At 31.8% G+C, this 22,076-nt stretch overlaps 1 protein-coding gene across 1 annotated transcript; it reads right to left on the bottom strand.

Moving 5' to 3' along the window:
- Positions 1–5,875: 5,875 nt before the first annotated feature.
- LOC143068327 (uncharacterized) lies at positions 5,876–18,369 on the bottom strand. Its single transcript, XM_076242276.1, has 6 exons — positions 18,202–18,369; positions 15,310–15,410; positions 14,422–14,502; positions 12,165–12,248; positions 10,991–11,074; positions 5,876–10,275 (listed from the first exon to the last, which is right to left on the bottom strand). Exons 1-6 carry the CDS (start codon positions 18,342–18,344, stop codon positions 6,008–6,010), a joined length of 4,761 nt encoding a protein of 1,586 aa, XP_076098391.1. The 5' UTR covers positions 18,345–18,369; the 3' UTR covers positions 5,876–6,007.
- Between the last annotated feature and the right edge of the window lie 3,707 nt (positions 18,370–22,076).

Below are 22,076 nucleotides of genomic sequence, written 5' to 3'. Positions count from 1 at the left end.
CTAGCTATATTTCAATCAACTTGTCAGCATACACCTGTTCGTCTATATCATCCCACCAACAAACAATGCCTTCAGAAACTATTGAACAGAATGGCTTCATATTTGGCCAGCAGCTTAAGTGACGAGTTGTAATATGGGCACACTATTCAGATCTGTCATATTTATACTTCGTTTGTCAATACTTTAATATTTTGAAATTAGTTGTGACACATCTTTCTCCAGTACTTAGGAATTACCTTAAATTTGTTGTGATTTGGTTTGAGTTATAACTTTTGTGTGCTTTTTCAATCCATCAGACTTAACAAACCAAATTGAGCAATGTAATCCACTAAAGTACCTATCTAAAGTAAACAATAAAGTGACACCTTGGGTGCTACATGTGGAGCAGGATCTGTTTATCCTTCAGGAGTACCTCCTTTTTTGAAATGGCTCAGTCTGTTTGTTTTTTACTTATGAGTTTGAATCCCCCTTGGGTATTTTTCGCCTCAATTTGAAATGACTTATTGCTCTTATATGACATTTTTTTAGACAAATTGAAGCTATAATAGGTAGAAAAACTGTAAATAGCTAAAATTATCAGCAATACACCATCTACAAAATGCCAATATAACTTAAACACTTAGTTGAACTCTTACAGGTGTTATTGTTCTTCAATACTAAGTTTTACTTTTTGAAGAATTTTTGCCTACTCTCTTAAAAAGTATAATAAGTTGAGAGATGTAATTAGATATTGTATTTATGTCTGTGGTTATAGCCCTTAAAAGGTGAATTTTGTCTTGGCTGTGAAAAAAATCACAGTATGGAGACATAGGTATTACTATCTGGCGGCTTAAACTATTTGTATACCGGTAATGATTTATACTTCAGAAGGTAGAAAACCTGGTTTCTTCATACCTTATGTTACTAAGTTTGTGTCTGTTATATGGCTATTGTCCTTGACCTCATTTTGATTGTTCAGCGACTGTTAAAAAAAAAATTACTTATTTTTGTCATGTGAATTTCTCATTTATGACGAGTAATAAGATAATTATATTTGGTACAAATGTATATGGGTTCCTTACAATGTCTTTATGTCAGTCAGACAGGTTTCACATAACCTCCACCTGGTTTCGTGGATCAGTGAAGTCACTTGATTAGGTCTGTTTATCAGGTCAACTATATATGGTGTGTTAAATACTAGAAAGGGGGACACGTCAGTCTCACTGGCAGGTTTAATCTGACATTGATTTCTTTTCCATGGTTCATTGGTCAATGTTAGTTTGTGTGGTTGGTCTATTTTTCAAGTTCTATAAGCAATACCAGGGTGTAGGTCAAACATATTTAGTGTTTGAACTGATTGTAATTTATACATGTCTGTCTAGCCGGTATCATCTGACCTTCACCTCATTTCATGATTCATTGGTCAATGTAAAGTTTTGTGTTTTTGATTTTTCCTTCAAATGCTGATAGGAATAGAATAGCTGTATTTGGTTTATAGACTAATTTTAAGTTATTCAGGTCTGTCTGGCAGGTATCATTTTTATGTACGCCATCATGAGTTTGTTAACTGATTTGTAACATCTATTTTACAGATGATGGTGGATTTGATCATAATGTTGTAATGAAAATCCTGTACCCTTTTCACGAAAGTGACCTACCGAATTATTATCACCAGGGTATGTACAAACATGAGCAGCACCACAATGCTACACGTGGAGCAGAATATGCGGATCGGCTTACTCTTCCATAACACCTCAGATTATCCCCCATTTTTGGTGAAGTTCCATGTTGCTTAGTCTAGTTTTCTATGTTGTTGGGTTTTTTTGTCAGTTTATTTTCAACTTATAAGATGGATGTCTCTCTGGTATCTTGCATCTTTCTTTTATTATCTGACCTTGACATTATTTTCATGGTTTATTGGATTGGTTAATGATACATTTCAATACTAATAGTAAATATAAAAAAGAAGATGTGGTACGATTGCCAATGAGACAACTGTCCACATGAGACCAAAATGACACAGACATTAACAACTATAGGTCACCGTACGGCCTTCAATAATGAGCAAAGCCCATACCGCATAGTCAGCTATAAAAGACCCAGATAAGACAATGTAAAACAATTCAAACCAGAAAACTAACAGCCTTATTTATATAAAAAAATGAACGAAAAACAAATATGCAACACATTAACAAACGACAACCACTGAATTACAGGCTCCTGACTTGGGACAGGCACATACCTAAGTAATGTGGCGGGGTTAAACATGTTAGCGGGATCCCAACCCTCCCCCTAACCTGGGACAGTGGTATAACAGTACAACATAAGAACGAACTATAAAAATCAGTTGAAAAAGGCTGAACTCATCAGATGGACAAACATACAAGTGGACGTGGCCGGGTACTTATACATCCCGACACAAAATGACACAAAAACAGATCTGAGAGTACTCGTAGTTATCTGACAGCTAGCTCAAAGCCACTAACAATTAATAAAAAATCATGCATCTAAGACTTAACTATCAATCTGTACACATCCAACATCCAATGGATTTAGTGTAAAGACGTCATAAACAGCCAGAGAAAAACATGACCTTGTGCAATGCCAAGTTACAGGTATCGACAGATTGTAGATCCATGAATATGTATATGTATATAACATACTAGTAATATTTAGTTAGCTTTTCATTTACTGATAACAAAATCAATATTTATACCAATAAAAACAATATTCAATGATCTTATTACAGTGTTGAATATGTAGCCTTTTAGAATAAGTTTATTTAAAGGAGCGACAAGTTTACATGGATCATTTCTAAATTTCCGGGCACGGTTAACAACATTTCCGTAAAAATGAGGATGTGCTATCCCGTTTGAAATAAGCTTTCTACAGGTACAACCAAACTTCAAACCTTCATGTTACACCCTTAATTCAATGATAAGTAAAACAGGCAAGACATTTCAACTTGTGTACACTGTACTCTTGTTGACAAATTGAATCATTTTTGAACACTGTATAAAAATTGCTCTGTTTACAACTCAACATTATATGAAAGTTTGAAGAAAATATTTTTAACCCAAGGTCTTTCTGATGTAAGGAGTCAAATGGTTACTAGACCTTTGCCTATGAAATATGCAGGTTAAGCGAAAAATCCACAAAATATGATTTCACTGTCAATGTACTGAAACAGACTGATGACCTTGCATTTTTATGCCCCATTTTTATGCCCCATTTATGGGCATTATGTTTTCTGGTTTGTGCGTCCATTCATCTGTCCATCCGTCCGTTTGTTCGTCTGTCTGTCCCGCTTCAGGTTAAAGTTTTTGGTTGAGGTAGTTTTTGATGAAGCTGAAGTCCAATCAACTTGAAACTTAGTAAACATGTTCCCTATGATATGATCTTTCTAATTTTAATGCCAAATTAGAGATTTTATCCCATTTTTACGGTCCATTGAACATAGAAAATTATAGTGCTGATGGGGCATCTGTGTACTTGGGACAAATTCTTGTTTCTTGGTGTATCCAGCAAACAAATGTATCTTTGTATCTCATGCACTAATTTGGTTAGTCTCAAATTTTCATTTCAATCATTAAATTAAATCATTTACCAGTCCATATAATAAGACAAGAAAGTGATGAACATTTTAAGTTTTAGTAAACAAGAGCAAACAATATATAACAGTCTACAACAATTTAACAAGTAAAACTGTCTGTTTATACATGTATAAAACTGTAACCATTGATTCCCTGAATGCAAGATCTATACAACAACTCTGTTTATATAAATCCAATCCCTGCCTTGAAAACAACTGTAAAATTTTATGTTTCACAAAGCTTCTAATAACCACTCTCTGTAATTTATTTTGAGGATATTTTCTATGCCATGACTGATACTGTTAGGAAAATTTGATGTTGGTCAATCATTCAGTTTAGAAGAATGTCTGATAAATTTTAAATTTACAATGGAAAAGAGTTATTACTGAAGTTGTGAATTTTCATCTAATCAGAAAGCTCACCTAGCCAAAATGGTCATGATATTTTTTTTCGTGACTTGGTGTCTGATTTCATTGTAATGGGACAAGGCATGCCTCCAAGGGACAAAATATAAGTTGAACTAAAAAGGTTTTGTTCCTAGCAATAAAATATACCAGTATCAGTATATATGATACAGGAATACGTCATTTTATGATATGCACAGTTTTCAAGACATTTATTAGTGAATGATATGGAAGGATGATGCACTTTTCTGATTGAGAAAATGTCTAGTATTAGTAAAATATAAGGATCTACCTAAGACAATAAATGATGACTTCATATGGTATAGAAATGGGAATCTGAACCATTTTTGAAAGATGTAACCCCATATAACATGAGGTGGAGGGGCACAACACCCAGTGATAAATTTTAAGCTGCATTGTAATGGTCTTGCATTCCAACAAAGGATACAAAAGGTTTTAGATTGGACTTTTAAAAAATCTGTTATTTGACCTTGAAATTCAAAGGTCAAGGTTCATTTTTAAATGTTAAACAACATAGTGTATTGAGATGCTGCACTTATGTGCCAAATCAGTTATAAAAGGATAAAAGGTATAGTCTCGTCAGAAGAAAATGTTCCCAAAAATCAATAATTTTGACCTTGCTGTAAAAGGTTGAGTCAGATAAATGTCATGATATGTGACCCATTGTCTTACACATGTTAATACACATTTGTTTACGATTTCACAGTTTAAAGATAAAAAAAAAAGTTTTTGTTCCTACAAGATTTTATGAGAATCAGAATGCAATATGCATTACAAAAAAGGCAAGTTTGGTAGTTCACCACAATATTGGATACAATAGAAGTGTAAAAATAGAAAACAATTAATCATAATAAAAAAAAAGCTTCAATTACATTCACCTCAATAACATTAGAAATAACTTAAAGCATAACATTAGTTAACAACAATAAAAGAAAACTATACACTCAATATAAACAAGAATGCTTAAAAATAATGGCACTAAAGGGAGATAATTTTTGGTAATTCTATACTGGTTGATTAGTTTTTAAGGGAAAATGAAACATGATTTTTCTTACCTCCTATATATTTCTAGGAATATGATTGGTTAAAAGCATCTGCATGGAGATCCTGTATATTCCATATTAGGTTAGTAGGTAGGCAGGGCTTATTTCAATACACAGTTAGCAGTTGAGTTACTACCTTGGCACTATTTGATTATTTAAATGTTTTGAAAGTTTTGTTTAATATTGTTATATCAAGGTTGTTAATATCATATTGTAATTGTTGACATTAGCTTTTTTGTGCAGACCAATGTAAGTAGGTTCTTAAAATTGAACATTTGAATATAAAATAAGAAGAGGTGGTAGGATTGCAAATGAGACAACTCTTAGTCTAAATTCAACATATAAAGTTAGTCAGTAAGATAAATTCGTTACATTTTGTGCTAGTGACCTAATATAATATATATGGGGGTCAGTAAATTTCATATGGGGGTTCGTTCTCACCCCAAATGGAATTTACTGACCCGGTATACATGTATTAGGTCACTAACACACCATGTAACTAATAATGTCTTTAATTAGTTTTAACTCATTACATAGGTCAGAATGAAATTGATTTATCTAAATGTTTAAGCAATATGATCTTGTTATTAAAAGAAAACTGTGCTGTTGCTTATATTTGACTCTTATTTGAGACAAGCTTTATGTTTAAGGCTTGGTATTTGTGAAGTGTCAAGGGATTTCCAACATTTTTAATGTTTAAAGCTTTCAAAAAGTCAATAATTTACCATAGTGTATATCACTTCTAACAATACAAGTTCCCTGTTCATCTGTTTTACTACATCAAACACTGTCAAGAAAAATACAACTAAAACAAGAAAAAACAAACCGTAGGATATCTAGAAGAAGTCGTGATTTTTATGGATGTTTTGAAATCATTAATAATAATTTATCAACATCTTTTCTTAGCAAAATATATGAATTGTATTGCCAAGATATACTTGTAGGTATATAGATAAATAGTAAGTGATTAAACATCATTTTCTATATCTGCAAAGTTAAATGTAGCTGTATTTACACATTTCAGCAGACTTGGTTCATCACTAAGACTCCAGTCAGAATCAGAAAAAATCTCTTTTTCTGTCAAACTGTAGTTCAATTGCTGGTCTTCTTCCTCACTGTTACGCTGTTGAGTCTGATAGGAATGATTCATCCTGATTCTGTTCTTGAATGGTAAAGGAACAGAAGTGTAGTCAATCTCTTTTTCATTATTCTGCTCAATGTAAAATTCCATGTTTTCAATTTCATTTTGATCTTTTTTATCATATGAGGATTTTCTTTTCCTGTTTTCAGAAAGTTTTTCTGCATAACTCGTATTCCTTTCTTTCTTTTGGGGAATATTTCTTATATCAGGAGAATCCTCCCGGAATGAGGGTGAATAAAAAAAATTATTGGAATTTTGATACTTTATTATCTCATATTCATTTCCCTCTTTTTTTCTAAAAGCTAATTTCAATGGTGAAAAATGTTCTTTTTCTGTTTCTGATAAATCCTTTTGATTTTCTTCTGTTTCAGTATTTTGTTGAACAATAGTTTTATTTGATCCTTTCTCATTACATTGTTTCCTCTTTTTGAACACAAATCTTTTAGGTTTCATTAAATGACCTGTATGGCTAGATTTTTCAACAAATTCATGTGGCAATTTGTTTTTATCCTCCTCTGCTAATTTTTCAGTACTGATCTCAGTAGATGGTATATTTCGACCACAATGTGCCATGTTCGATTCAGATTCTAAACTGTCATCTATGGTAGTTGATCTCTTTGTCTTCAAAATTTCTAATCTTTTTGAATCCACTTGAATCTTTTTTAATATCTTCGCTATTTTATCCTTCCTTTGTGAAAATTGCTGTTGAAACTTTGGCAAAAACTCATCGAAATTAGACTCTGATTTTACTTTTGGATCTGTGTTGTTTACAACTGTCTCTGATATTTTTTCGACTTCTCCACGTATCATGTTTTCTGATATTATTTCAGAGTTATTGTTTTCATCAGTATTGTTTTCCTCCGCTCTCCAGTTAGTGTCATCAGTATTAAAAGTATCTATAGATTTTACATCAGTAATTAAAAAGTTACAACTGTTTTCCATTATAACTTTTTGCCTATCTAATAAGTTCTTTCCATCTGTAACTTCATCACATTTTTGTAAATTTTCTTTTACTTCCACTTTCTCTGCACCAGAAATGACATGCAGGGAACTTGTTTTTGAATAACTGTCCAACTTTCCCTTAACATGTACTTTGGTGCTCTGTTTCCTTTTTTTGAGATTGTGTACCTTTTCTTGGATTAAGGTCTCTAGATGTTTCCTTTTCTTGAGATTTTGTACCTTTTCCTTGATTAAGGTCTGTATATGTTCAAGATTACTTGCTTTTATTTTATAATCAGGCTTTGGACTCTCCTTGGAATAATGAATGTCGGTCTCTATGCAGTTTTCACTACTAATTTTACTTTTTTCTCGATTTTCATGTTTAGTTGGCATTTCTTTCCTCCCAATGTTACCTGTATCTGATTTAGAAGGCATTTTATGATTTAAGAAATCATTCATATTCTGAACGACCCATAATTTACTTTTCTGATCAAAAGATATTACTGGAGCAATATTTTCTTCTGAATTGGTATTCATGCTTAGTTCTACTCTCTCTTGAGATGTTCTGTCATCTTCAGAAATGTTGCCATGTTCAATTTTATGATTTTCAAGGACAGCCTCAATGTGAATCATTTGAACAGAACTGGGTTTCATCTGCATAGTCATAGATTTGTTGACACTATTCCCTTTTTTATAAGATTCCATTTTTGCTGCTGTTAAGTTTTTATGAAGAATATCAGACAATGAACTTGAATCTTTCTCATTTGCAAAATAAACAGGAGTTCCACCTATTCTTTTTTGTTCTGGTTTCTGATTTAATGATACTACAGGGGTTTCTGAATTTTGTGCCTGAACTATGTTTGTGGTGGTTGTTTCTGTACTTTGAGTTCTGAACATAGAAGTATCTATTGTTTTCACACATTTTACTCCCTTCTTGTTTACAAAGACAAACTGTTTGGTTTTGGTTAGGTTTTGTGAATTTATTTCAGTTGTGGAGTTTGGACTTTCTATGTCGGGAACATGTAAACATTGAGTTGTATTTTTCTGCTTTATATTACCATGTTGCTGTCTAGCTTGTTCAGATCTTGTCATGATAGGGTTTTCAGAGGAGGAGTTTGGACTTTCTATGTCTGTTAAATCTAAAAGCTGAGAAGTATTTTTCTGTTCTATGTTAGCATGTCTAGTTTGTTCAGATCTGTTCATAGTAGGTTTTTCTGTTGGTTTATGTCTCACAATAGGTGTGACTTTACAGGTTCTACTGTCATTTCTTGAGGATTTTCTTTGTATTATTTCTTGTGTTTTTAGACACTCCTGTGGCTTTGCCAGTACAGTAGTCACTCCCTTTGTATCTTGAATGCTGTGAGTTTTCTCCATCATTGTTTCTGTATTTTTCTCTTTACTGTTGACATGTTTACTTTCTTGTGAAATCTTTTTGTCTATTACTTGGATGAATGGTAATTTGTCTTTCTGTTCAACATTTGTTTTAGGAATACACTGATTTGTATTCATAAACAAATAATTTACATGTCCTTGGTTATCAGACCATGATGTATGGGGAATCATGTATGAACAGCCTGGACTTAGTTTACTAACTGCTGAAACTTGTTGGTGTTGCATTACTTTATCTTGGTTGCTAGTTGGAGGAACTTTCAGTACTGGCATAAATGGTTTTTTATTTGCCATTATTGTATTCCCACTATCATATTCCTCTTTTTTATAAGCAGTGCTAAGCAAATTACTGTTGTCTGATTGGATATTTTCAATTTTAATAGAATTATAAGGTGCTCTGATTATAACATGTCTAGGAAGTTTTTGGTTGCTTGTCACTTTTGATGGTTGACTGCCTTCCTTTGATTGAGTCACAGTACTCGTTTTATTTTCATTATACTGACATTTGGATACAGACTTCATGTAATCAAACACCATTATGCCATCATTGCAGTTAATGCTGTTTTTGTTGTTTTCTTGTTTACTCTGCTGATCTTGAAGAAAATTGCTTTTTTCTGTGTCAGTCTGCCTGGTGGCTGTAGAATCTGTCTGTTGATTGGTACCCTTTTTTTGCTCCTCCGTATTTTCTTGGTTTTTAGTTTGTTGAACCAAAAGTGATATATCATTTTGCTGTTTCTTCTGTATATCATGGGTAACCTGAACATTTGAATTGTCAATCATATTTATTGTAGTTGCTGGTTTTGTTTGATCTTCATCCTCTGCCTGTTTGTTTATAGCAGTAGATATTGGTTGTGTTATTTCACCTTTGTCGCCATGTATATACTGTTGTAATTTTAAGAAAATTTCCTCTTTCCTTGAGCCAACATTAATACCCTTTCCTCTTACCCAACATTTTTTATATTCATCGTCATCCCAAAGTCCTGCTTCATACAAAACAACAAAAGCTGTCTCACGGACACAAATGTTTGGATAGTTGATGCTTAGACCAGCACTTTTAGAGATGACTTTCATTATTTTCTTTATTGTATGCTGACTCAGGGGTGAACTAGTATACCATTCTGCATCTTGTTTGAAGAATTTTGCTGGTTTTTGAAACAGCAGATCATTATTAGGATTTAGATGGCTAATATATAGCAGTATACTTTTCATTGGACAGAAAGGGTTTCCAGGCATGCTATAAATCCTTGGAGCATCCATCCATCTGGTATCAACCATTTCATTTAAACAAAAGGTACAAAACAATCTTCCTTTTTCATCAGTAGCTATCTTCAATTCTTCTCTTCTTAACCTACTTCCATTTTTCCTCAAAAAGTTACTGAAATGTAGGGTTAGTTCAAACCATACTTTGTACAATAACAACTTTGGAGTATAATTTTCACCATTTCCAAAAATTCCACTGGTATATATCTTCCTTAAATCTGGTTGTGTTATAGGATTCCTTAATGACAGATCATACATGTTTGTGTTTTCTGTTGTTTTCCTGTTTTCTGTGCTCATTTTAAAGAATGCTTGAGAAATTCTCCTATTGTAAGGTTGAGAATTAAGATATTGCATTACAGAGGACCTAATGAAATGCATTGTTCGAGGGGGATACAATAGGTTTCTGTTTAATGTTTTGGTTGTTCCCATATGCCTTACATGTTCTGCAATTTTGTCAACAGCCAAGTACTCAAAATCCTGGTTTATTCCATTCTGTTTTAACCACTCTAAAAATAAAACATGAAAACCCATTTAAGGTGAGGTTTAATAAGAGTTCTTGAAATTGCCAATACTAATCTTAAATCTTTTTTATAGTAAAATATTTCAATTGTCAAATTTGACCAATAATTGCCATTTTATAGATATTTTTTTTCCAAAATAAAATATGAGTAACAGGGTGATTTCTCTCAAATTTTACTTCATATAAGACATTCAGTCATTGTGTGTCATCTTTTAAAGTTGCTTACATTTACATATTTAAAATGATTTTGTGTTGAAGGTACCTAAATTTAATATTTATTCTGAGTCATCTAAGAAGCTAACTTTTGGAAAGGAAGATTTTTGTGTTGCCTGCAATGAATTATGCATAACGTCAGAAATAAAGGTGGTAATTTGGCAGAGGCAACAGAGAAAGCAATTTTTATGGTGTTATATATCAAAAGTTAGTAGACTGAATAATTCATATCTTGTATACATCAGCTTCATGTTCTGAAGTTTCTGTTTGGCATATGTCTGTTGTTTTTGCCTGATCTTTTTGTTTAGTACAAATTACTTTAAAAAAATTAAAAAAATAATGAGATTTTTTTCACAATTTTTTTGCACACACTATGAGTAATAGGATTACTTTATTAGGTATATATAATTACTACAATGTCTACATGTCCCTCAGATATTTTCAATCTGACCATGCATCCAATATCTTTAAGATAAGATGTAACTCACTTTTAAAAAGATGAATTGCACATTTTGTTGTCTTCATACCTCCAACTTCAATTTTTTTGTCCACAGGTCCTTTCGCACTGACCTCTAAATAATAAAAATTAAATTAAAAATCATTAAACTCTTACATTACAAACATAAAGAAAAAGTTTTTTGTTCATTAATTAATTTGTGTACCAAAACTTAACTTTCCATGCTTTAGGTAAAAATAAGAAAAGGAAAAAAATCTGAGGCAGTGTTATACATAGTGTGTGTGTTTTTAAGGAGCCCTTCTTAATATCATGGGGCCCTTTAAAAATACTAATAAATGGAAGAACAGTGTTGCAATGACATTGAATGTCCCTCAACAGTGCACATATTATATTTGTCAAAGCCAATTATGGGGAGGAAATGGTATTGAATTGTTTAACTTTTTAATAAGATTCTTAGTACAAGAAATATAGGTATGATCGCTTACAATGTTAGTTTCCATATAATTTATATTTACAAGGGACATACTGATATAAAAATATTTGATTGCACTAACTATTTGACTCTTTGGAAACCTTGCTAATATACTAGTATATATAAACTTTGATATAATTTTCATAAAAATCAAATGAGAAGTGTAAGATTGAGTGCTCACAATGCAATCATCAATACAAATTTCATTGCAAAGGGGACATAATTTCTGGATTAACATTAGTCATTAGATATTCCAACTACATTATTGATAGATAAATTTTCATAAAATATTGATATGAAATGTAATAAAGAGACATTTGTTATACAATTTCCTATACAATATATACATTTCCAAGAGAAAAAAAAAACACTTGTAAAAATAATTGATCAGTGATGATTTTGAAATTTATCCTGAAATTGCTGTTTTAAATCTTTAATGAAAATTTAATATAACAAGCCTACACAAAATGTAGGCCTGAGAGCACTTGCAATGCAATTTTTCTTAAAATTACTATTTTCAAGGGCACAAGTTATTTAAATGTCCCCCACCGCATGTTATTATAGGCTCTATAAGTCCAGTAGATAAGACTTAGTTGCATCAACTGCAATATTATTCCATCTTTAATCTTTTAATGATGTATTCATACTGCTTGCAACTTACTTAATTATCTACTGTGGATAGTATTTTTCTTTATTCTAAAAATAAAGGTAAGCTCCATTAAAATAAACTTGCCATTTTGCACAATTGGAGTGACCTCTGGACAATCTGTAACTTTGTCATGCAGACATGAATCATCACTTTGTTCTTCATTATCAACTGAAAATAGTAAATTTAATGTTAAATTACTCACAAGAAAAGAAAAGAATGAACCATGAAACAATTTACCAGGTCTTAAGGACATGAACTGTACCACTTTAGAGGATTTGTGATTTTAAATAAGTAGGTCCTGGTTGCTTTGCTTACCAGGTACTACAGGTAGTCCTCAAAATTAAATAATACAATAATGCATGTTTTGTTTGTTTACAAACAAAACGTTACATGTATTTAAACATTTAACTGTACAGATTCTGATGTAGGAGCTATCCTTAAACAATTTTAATAGACTTATTGATAAAGAAGAAGAGCTGAAAGTGCCCTGTCGCAGAGTTTGTTTTTCTGAAAACAATTATTTAACTTAGCTCATGCAAGGTTTTGATGAATGGGACTCTAAAAATCAAACTTGAGGGAAGTGTCATGAAAAACGAAGGCCCTATTCAACCAATGAGTATTAATACGGATATTGTCATCTTTTCAAATTGTCTGATTATTCAATTTATCATCTGATTTGATTTGGCTATACTCCTAAATCTTGTATGCCATAAAAAGAGGCTGCAAATGCAAGTTTTAAAGTCAGGGATCTAAATCGATGATAGTTCTGTTCTTGTATATGTGTTAGTATTATTGTCTTAATCAATTTTCAAGTTTCAAAATCTCATGATTTGTATATCAGAGCTCCAGATAAGCTGCGTATTTGCGTGATCACGCAATACAAATAATTAAAAACCCAATGCAATTGGCCATTGCAGGGTTCCATAACCCAATTAATTCAAAGGAAAACCCAATTATATGCCAAAACCATGAGTTCTCAACCCTTTTATTGGCTACCGGTTACGTTATTTACCCTTACTGTTTACAGTCGGTGCGTAAATCTATTTTTATAATATTTATAATTGGAAATTTCCTTTTCTTTCTAAAAATAGATCCCTGCATCAAGCAGCTGAAATGGGTCCTTGTTGGACTTATCCGTTGCTCAATAGGTCCACGTGTGTTTGAAAACATTTCGATCTTCTCGGTGTTTATCCAATTAGCGCGTGTCATGTAGTCATATTTTTTTTCCATTGCTCGGGATTTATCAGAACATACATTGAATTAAAACGAAAGTGAATGTCCGGTAAAAATATTGAATAGAAGCATGTTTTCTGCTTCTTTTGAAAAGCTGAGGGAAAGTTATGATGACAACAAGACTCAGACAGTGTTTTTAGGAAGCGTCCATTGAACGCACGGGCGTGTGTGCGTACCTTATCGAGAACATTGCTAATGAACACGGGGTTTCGTCAAAAACGAAATCAGTTGGAAAAAGTGAATGGCCAAATAAATTATGACATGATAAAGCATCAGAAACTAAAAGTTCCAATAAAAGACAACTAAACTCAGAGTTATGTAAATTGAATAAAACAAAAACATTGAAGTATAATTAAAGTTTATTTACTATGTTTTTTTTCATTTTACGGTTAATTAATGAATACACACACAGGCACTGGTCTCAGAATTTATTAAATAAAGGTATAAGACGAGTGCCTGTGAATACACAAATCCGTTTTTGTGAGAAAATACAAAACTGGCAGAAGGTTTGAAACAGGACACAAATTAAACCTACAATTGCTCCTCAGTGAAAAAAAAAAAAAAAAAACAGCTAGCAAATAGCAAATAACCCTAATCCTAACCCTAAACCAAATAAAACAGCTAAACAAAGAAAGAAACATATTAAAGATGGAAAAAAAATCTGGGGTTGATATTGCCTAAATATTCAATATTGTGTTGATGAAAAAACCCAATACATTAAGGAGCTTGCTGGTGAAAACCCCAATTTGGTATTAACTTGAGGGGTGAATTGGAATTGATAATGCAATTAAAAAACTTTATCACCCAATTATATAAGAAAATGGTGGGTAAAAACCCCAATTTGTGAATTCTTATCTGGAGCTCTGTATATGTATGGCATATGTTGTGAGATATTTGCCTTTGAATAAGAATTTTAATTTAAAAATGGGACAAGGAAGTGGTTAACTGAATAATGTTGTTCTATTTTAAAAAGACAAAATCAAAAACCATATTGAATCCGAAAACAATAGAGTAATTGTTCATTCTCTCTTTAATTCTACCAAAACAGCAGTTTTTTTTTCAGAATTTATCATACTTCTTAAAGCATATAACAATATGCTTTACTCACCATCCATACAAAGAGGTGTGTCACTCCATCCCTGGCTTTCTGGTGATTTATTATTATAAGGATCTTGGTCTTTACATTCAACTGCAAAGAATCAATAGTTATGTGTAAACTTTTGTGTAGTATAAGTGATTGTAAAAGAGATTTTTAGACTAAATTTTCCCCTCTGTTATATACCCTGTAAAAGGGAAATGTTTTAAACAATCAAGCTGTCAAAGTATGATATTTCAATTGAAAATCAAATTTTACTTCAAATAAATTTTGTCAAATAGATTAACATCACAATGACTTAAGTGTGTAGGTAAAGGCAAAATCTTTGGTCAGCTTGCTTGCTAGCTGAACCCTTTTTAAAATTAGTGTCCTACCAACCAAGTTAAAGGGGACTTTAGATTTGAATTCTGTTCATCTGTGCATCTGTCTGTCCATCCATCAGTCTGGCAAATCAGTTTACCACAAGTTTTTTCTTCATGCTTCAAGATGTTGATTTGATATTTAGTGTATTGTTTTATCAAGACATGTTATAGATAAAATTTAAATTTTGTTCCGGTCTGATGATTTTGTGTATAGTTATGGTCCTTGGACTAACAAAATTTACTCAAATAATCAGTGTTCCAGTTTTTTTTGTCATGCTTGATTTTGTGAACAGTTAAAAGGTCCTTGGACTAACAAAATTTACTCTAATTATCAGTTTTCCACTTTTTTTTGTCATGCTTGAAGACATTGATTTGAAAATTGCATGGTATATAGTTTGATCATGACAAGTTACTGATCAAGTTCGAAATTCGTTCTGTTCTGATGATTTTGTGCTGAGTTATGGTCCTTGGACTTACAAAACTCGCTTAAATATATCCTTATATTATTAAAATATTTCTTTTAGTTTTATGTACAAACCATCATCTACTGTGGTTTTGTAAGAACCATGGTCTGAACAGTTTATGATAGATGCAGTTTCTATATGGTCTATGGTAGTATCAATTAACTGAGCTTCATGTCTGAAATAAACAAAATATGTGTAGTTAATATCACTGTTCTTTTCTTGACTAAATTTTTGTGAGCAAGTTCAAAAAATTACTATGAAAAAGAAACTTAAAAATTTATTAGTTTAAAACAACTTTCACTTTGATCTTGGGTCTACAATAGGATTTGTCCAAATAAAGTCATATATCATTAGGACTACTGTAGGATTGTTTAATTTTTCAGCTTAGCTTTTTCTTTACCCTGCAGTACTCAGTAGTCAGTACTAACAGCAGAAAATAACAAAAAATAAAATAAGTCACTGCATAATTAACTCATGTATAGTCCAAATAATTATTAGGCACTGGCTATGGTTACATGGAAATGTAAAATAAAAGGAGACTAATTTCCGGAATTCAGGGTTGGGTAAGGAACCAATTAATTACAAATGTAACAATAATATTTGTGTCTACAATATTGCATACAATTTTTTAAATTTTTATTTACAATAACAGTTTCTACAAATCCAGTAAATTGTTTTTGAAGCATGTTTCAGTCCAAGCAGACATTACAAACCAGTGATGCAATATTGTACATGTCTGTATAATTGCATACTGCTCAATTCCATTCTGCACAATTCCATTCTGCACTTTTTGAGTTAAAAATTTTAGTTTTGATATTGTTTAAGGAGGCTCGCGGGTACTAAAATTTCAGCTAAATATTAAACATTTCTTTATCATTACACATTTTTATTTATTACACTATAAGTTGTTACTTTATGACATGGTTCAAAAATTAACCAAAAAAATTGATTTGTTTTGGCCCCAGACGACTTTCTAAATATTTATATCATTGAAAAAGCTCCAAATTATCTCCCTTGCAATTTTTTTGCATTAAAATTGAAATATCTTTTTTAACTCATTGGTGACCTATATTTTTTTGTTATTTTTTTCAACTAAGCTGTACTTCAACTAAACAATTGTTAAATTTAAGCGATTTCTGTAATTTAGTTCTTTTTTTATTTCGATATATAACCTTTTTTTTCTCCTATAAGTTCAACAGAAAAAGAAATTTGACATCTTCTACTATTTGATCAATTAAAAAATCTAAAAATTTCTGTCTAACCAAATGAAATTTTGTTCCTACATTTTGTCAGTCAGACAGTGTTTGGAATACAAAACAATTTATACTTAAAACTATTTATACACAATTTGTTGAATCTATTATTATTATCATCATAATTACAAATAGAGTGGGGTGCTTATTTTCGCCATAACTTTCCATTTTTTCTGCAGTTTATGTTCAGGTCTTTATGTTTTTGAAGTATACTGATATTTCTATTTGAAGATAACATCAAAAAGAAAATATTCTTAGCTTGAAAATGGGTTTCTTTGAAAAAAAAATCATCTGAAAAGTTAGATTATTAGGCTATTTGAAATTTCCTGATGTTTTGTCAATTTTGTGTAAGTTTAAAAAATAATCATATTTGTTATAATAATATAATACACCTTATCACTATTTAGTCCAATCCGGGAAAAACAGTCAATTATACATCTTCCTGTTACGGTCAGGCCTCCAAAAATAGAGGTCATCAGTAGTGAGCTGAGGGAGGAAAAACTTTAGAAAGCGATCATTAAGAAACTTTGATAGAGTATGATGCACTTTTTCGAAATTAAAATTGAAGTAAAAAAATATTTTGTTTGAAGCATTTACGGTAGTTTAAACAGGTGTCATTAAAAAGTATAATGCATGGTGCATTGTTTAAACAGGGTCCCTGATGGGAAAACGGTACTATTACATTTTCCCAGCATTAGATTGGCCATTTGTGTACCCAAGACAGGTGAAGGAAGTCAACTTAGGAGCGCCGTGATTGGATGTAAGGGTACAATATATTTTTTTATTTATCTATGAATAACTGCAGTGTTTATATTTACAATATAAATTTTAAAACCTATTGAAATATTTTCTAGAGAATTATTTGAAAAGGATTTCAAAATTTTATAAATTAGCTGCAAAATGACATGGATAACATAAACAAGCTCTGTTAGAAATTGGTCATGATACCATTTGGCTTCAATTTTTAAAATAGAGTAATAAAGAACTAACACCACACATAACTGTTTTATCCAGGTTTTTATTATAAAAAGTGGTAAAATTAAAAAATGTTAGTATTGTCGCCTATGGCAGAATAAATAGTACCGTTTTCCCTATAAGCTTCAACTGGATAAAAAAGTTGTAATTTTAGAATGTATCCGGAATGGAATAAATAGCAATTAGGTGTATTTTACCGGCATATTTCTAACATTTCACCTATCCTTTGAAGTTTTTACACCTCAAAATCATAAAACGGCAAAATTGTGTCCCTTGCAAATATGAGCGCCCCACTCTACTGTATAGTACATATCAAAGTACAAACTATTAAAAGTTGAAAACTACAGAGGTTAAAGTTTAAGAAATCTTTATTATGGTGGCATTCTTTAATGTAATCAAAGATTTGTATAGTTAGTCACTATCCTTGATGTAACAATAACGTAATGTAACTGTAGACAAAAATATTGTTGTGACATTCGTTATCAATCGGTTCCATACCCAGCCCCTGCATTCCGGCAATTACTGAATTAGTCTCCTATGTAACAATGATTATTTTATCATTATTACATGTCCATGTAACCGTAGTCAGTGCCTAATTATTACGTATTGAAAGTCTGTCTTCTTTCTTTTGCGCTGACGCCTTCCTGCGAGCAGGAAGGGTCAAAGCAAAATTATAAAATAGCCTTTCTAGACGTCATAATTATTTTGACGAACTCATGTGAGTTTTGAGATACATACTGATCAGAACACTCATGTTTTAGCTCTTTGTGTTTTATGCATTGTTGACAATATTTATCGTGGATTTCAACGACATGAATGAGGGCTGCTTTATCGTGTGGAGAGAGTTTTTCTATCAGTTCTTGCATGGAAATAAATTCCATTGTCAAGATCGTCTGCTTTGCACATTCGGATATTTTAATGTTGGTTCCCTCTGTATCTATTCTAACGATATATGTACATACTGACCGGGAACCAGGCTAGATTTATTCAATAGCAACGAAAAATCTAGAGAAACCTACAGGTACGTTAAAGTGTTTTAAATTTTCTATCATGCATATTGCAGACTGGTTCCCGATCGCAATATTACATGACTTTTATCCATGTGGATATATGTCCCCCCTTTTTTATACAAATAAATTTTTTTTATTTATATGAACTAATAATTTAAATGTGATCTTAGGTTATAATATTTTTACAAAAGTACTAGTTTTTTTTTAAACTTTGCGTATTCCAATTCAGAAAAAAAGTATCAATTTAATACACCATCATCTATACTTGAATGGCTGCCGTTCTGATATATTTGATATGTCGCACATCAAGGATAACAAAATATCTATAATTTAATTCCTTTAATTGCTCCCGTACTGATATGTCTCCCATCAAGCCTTGTTATACATGAAAGGTCCGAGCGACCCCTTAATTGTCTTACAGAGGCATTGCATTTAATTTAGCTAGTGTTTCAAAAAGCCGTTTATTGTAATAATTTAAACGAAATGGGTAGATGACAATAACATATTCGTCGACGAGCAGAATGGTTTTCGTCAAAATACAAACGCTATAAATCAATTATCTTCTGTAACAAACATATTGGATGTCAGAAAAAAAGCTTTATAAATCCTTTTTTCAGTGTGCCTCTATAACAAATCCTTCCCACTATCAAGTTGATTTTAAGAAGGTCTATAATACCATAACTAGAAATTAAAAAAAAAAATGGTCCAAGTTAAATGTGATAGGTGTTGCAGAAATTTTTGTGCTTTTATACAGCCTGTTTACCCAAATGTGTTGTGTTCAGTAGGATTAAACAGTCGTCAACGGTGGTATTAAACAAGGATATCCACTATCGCCTATTCTATTTAAACTCTATATAAATGACATAGTTTCGTTCTTTAAATCATACGAATATCGCTTTGATATTAATGATGAAAAAGTTTTTATTTTACATTATGCTATGAATGATGTAGTTATAGGCCCCTAGCAAATCCCGTAGCAAACGCTGACAAATAATTGCAAACCCTGTTAAATGCATTAGATATATAATGGTGTGGCGATAGTTGTATGACTATTAATTCCAAAAAGTGTAATATTGTGCAATTTAGAACACCTTCTGTTAATAAGTCACATAATATTGTATTAAAATGTGGTTGAACATTCTACTACTTATACTTATACTTATTTAGGTTTAGTTTTACGTTAATTTTTATATAATGTAACCGATAAAGCTGTTGTAGCTTCTGCAAATAGAACCTTTGATCTTGATATAGCCAAGTGCAAAATTAGGTGGTATTACTCATAATGTCTTTTTAAAATTAGATGAGAGCTTGGTGCTTCCAATTGTGGAATATGGTGCTGGTATTTGGGGTTGCAAACTTTTCTTTTATTAATGCCATACATAATAGAGCATGCAGATTTTTCTTGGAGTTGGTAAATATACTCCAAATGCTGCAGTAGCAGGGGGTATGGAGTGAAAACATATCTTTCTAAAACCATGGCAATGTTTAATTCGACTATGGTGCCGTCTCAACCATGTGAATTCTACTCAGTTAAACAGAAACATTTCATATGGTAGACATTATGAGTAGAAAACACAAGTGACTGTATAAAAAAATTGAATTTTTTATGCAAGGAAAACATTTTTTAAGTGCAATGCAGAACATTTTTGTAACATTACAAAATATGTTGATAGTACCTCAGTTGTCAATACTATCATGTCTAAATGTTGAACAGTGGCTATGCAATTTACAGTCAGAGAAAGCTGTACTAGTCTGGTAAAGGTGGTAACAACATATAATTTGTGGTATCGGGGAGTATTTATAAATTAGAAATGGTAGAATTTGTTCATTATACCTTGCCAACACGTAATATATAATTGTCATAATATTCAAAAATATAATAAAAATTATGGGTCACCATGCATTTTCTGAAGCTACCGGTTGTGACAAAATGACATATTTTGTTATGGATTATACAGGATAAACATTATCTATACTATTAAACGAGAAGACCTCATTTTGTGTGTCGCTTCTCTTCCTTCCACGATAAATTAATCATCATGCCTCTGTGTTCTATAGGTAACATACATAGTCGCATTTGTCATCCATTCTTATGATTGTTCTGATTGAGATATATTTGGAGAAAAACGACAAAAAAAGGAGTCAGGATATTGATTCCGACATCAGACTGACTTTTAGTCATAGATAAGACTTCCGGTTTGAAACATCCACAAGTACAACCAATCGTATGATAGATAACAAAAATAAAAATAGATCAGCCAATCAGAGCGTTCTCAATATCATGGTGTTTAGATCTCAAGAACCACAACTATTATATCTCCTGAGACAGAACAATCATTTTTCGCGTTTATCTACACGTAAACAACGATTATACTACTTTAATTGGAAAGGGATTAATATAAGTTGCAAAACTTGTTTCCCAATCCACTATAAATAAATATGTTTAAACTAACTACTTTAATATATAGAGACTCTCTGTATTCTGTCTACTGTTTCTGTGAAATGTTTACTATTTAAAAGGGGTCATACTAGTTGCATATAATTGAAATAAGTAAAACATGTGGAAACAAGAATGTGTCCGTAGTACACGGATGCCACATCGGCACTATATTTACTCAGTTTTGAGTTGATTGGACTTCTACTTCATCAAAAACTACCTCGACCAAAAACTTTAATCTGAAGCGGGACAGACGGATGGACGAACGAACGAACAGATGCACAGACTAGAAAACATAATGCCCATAAATGGGGCATACGAATGTATTGTTGAAAGTGAAAGTAGTGATTTGGCAAAAATGAAAGTAGGGCAGATAGTAGAGGGAGGCAGGACCTTTTTCGACGTCGGGATCGATTGTTTTAAAGCTCGGGATTTGGGGATTGATCCCTACGGGATTTCGGGATATGAATTTCTTTAAATTCTGCATCTCGGGTTTCATGTTTTTAAGCCCAGGATTTCGGGATCAGGACTCCTCCGACCACCCCTCAAATTAGCCTTAGTCGGTCTTAATCATTTATACAAGATTCATATCTTACCATTGGCATGTTAATAAGGGTCTCAAAAGAAAATGAATTGTCTTAGAAGCATATTTTATTAGACTAATAATGGTCTTTATATAAGTGGTTACATTTATTTCATGTTTGAAGCGGTGTAAATTTTAAATTTAATTTGACTTTTACCAAAAGATGCATTGTAGCAAAGAAGAAGAATAATTGTGGTCTGAGGCCAGAAACACGAAAATAATTGAATTTAACAGAAAGGAAACACATATCCGACTTTGAAAAAAGGGAGAGGGCTTTTGACGTCTTTTATGAAATTCTCCATACATAATATACTTTACCAAAAATCATCCTACAACAGTTCACAAGCTGTATATGCCCGCGATTTCGCGGGTGTGTTCTAGTTTGATTAAAAGCTAAACTAAATGATAGAATTGTAAAATTAAAAATAGAAGATAGTATTAAGAAATTGCTTTGAGATTATCAAAAGAAAAAATAAGGTAACCGTACGGGTTTTTTCCGGCTATAATATAAAATAGCAAAAATTCAAGTAGATTCCTTCAGATTTTTCAGGGTTATCTCCCCTTTGAATGTCAACTTATAAAA

The sequence above is a fragment of the Mytilus galloprovincialis genome, chromosome 3, assembly GCF_965363235.1.
Source record: "Mytilus galloprovincialis chromosome 3, xbMytGall1.hap1.1, whole genome shotgun sequence".
In the NCBI taxonomy this organism is placed as follows: Eukaryota; Metazoa; Mollusca; class Bivalvia; order Mytilida; family Mytilidae; genus Mytilus; species Mytilus galloprovincialis.
The sequence above is the reverse complement of the archived record's forward strand: the minus strand, read 5'-3'. Positions and strand labels throughout refer to the sequence as shown.

What these genes read in the sequence shown, in the direction of transcription:
- LOC143068327 (XM_076242276.1), bottom strand. Translation starts at nt 18,344, where the DNA reads ATGGAATTTATTTCCATGCAAGAACTGATAGAAAAACTCTCTCCACAC. An exon ending in CACACCTCTTTGTATGGATG is followed by an intron (nt 12,249 to 14,421) that starts GTGAGTAAAGCA and finishes TACTATTTTCAG; the next exon opens with TTGATAATGAAGAACAAAGT. An exon ending in TGCAATTCATCTTTTTAAAA is followed by an intron (nt 10,276 to 10,990) that starts GTGAGTTACATC and finishes TTTTATTTTTAG; the next exon opens with AGTGGTTAAAACAGAATGGA.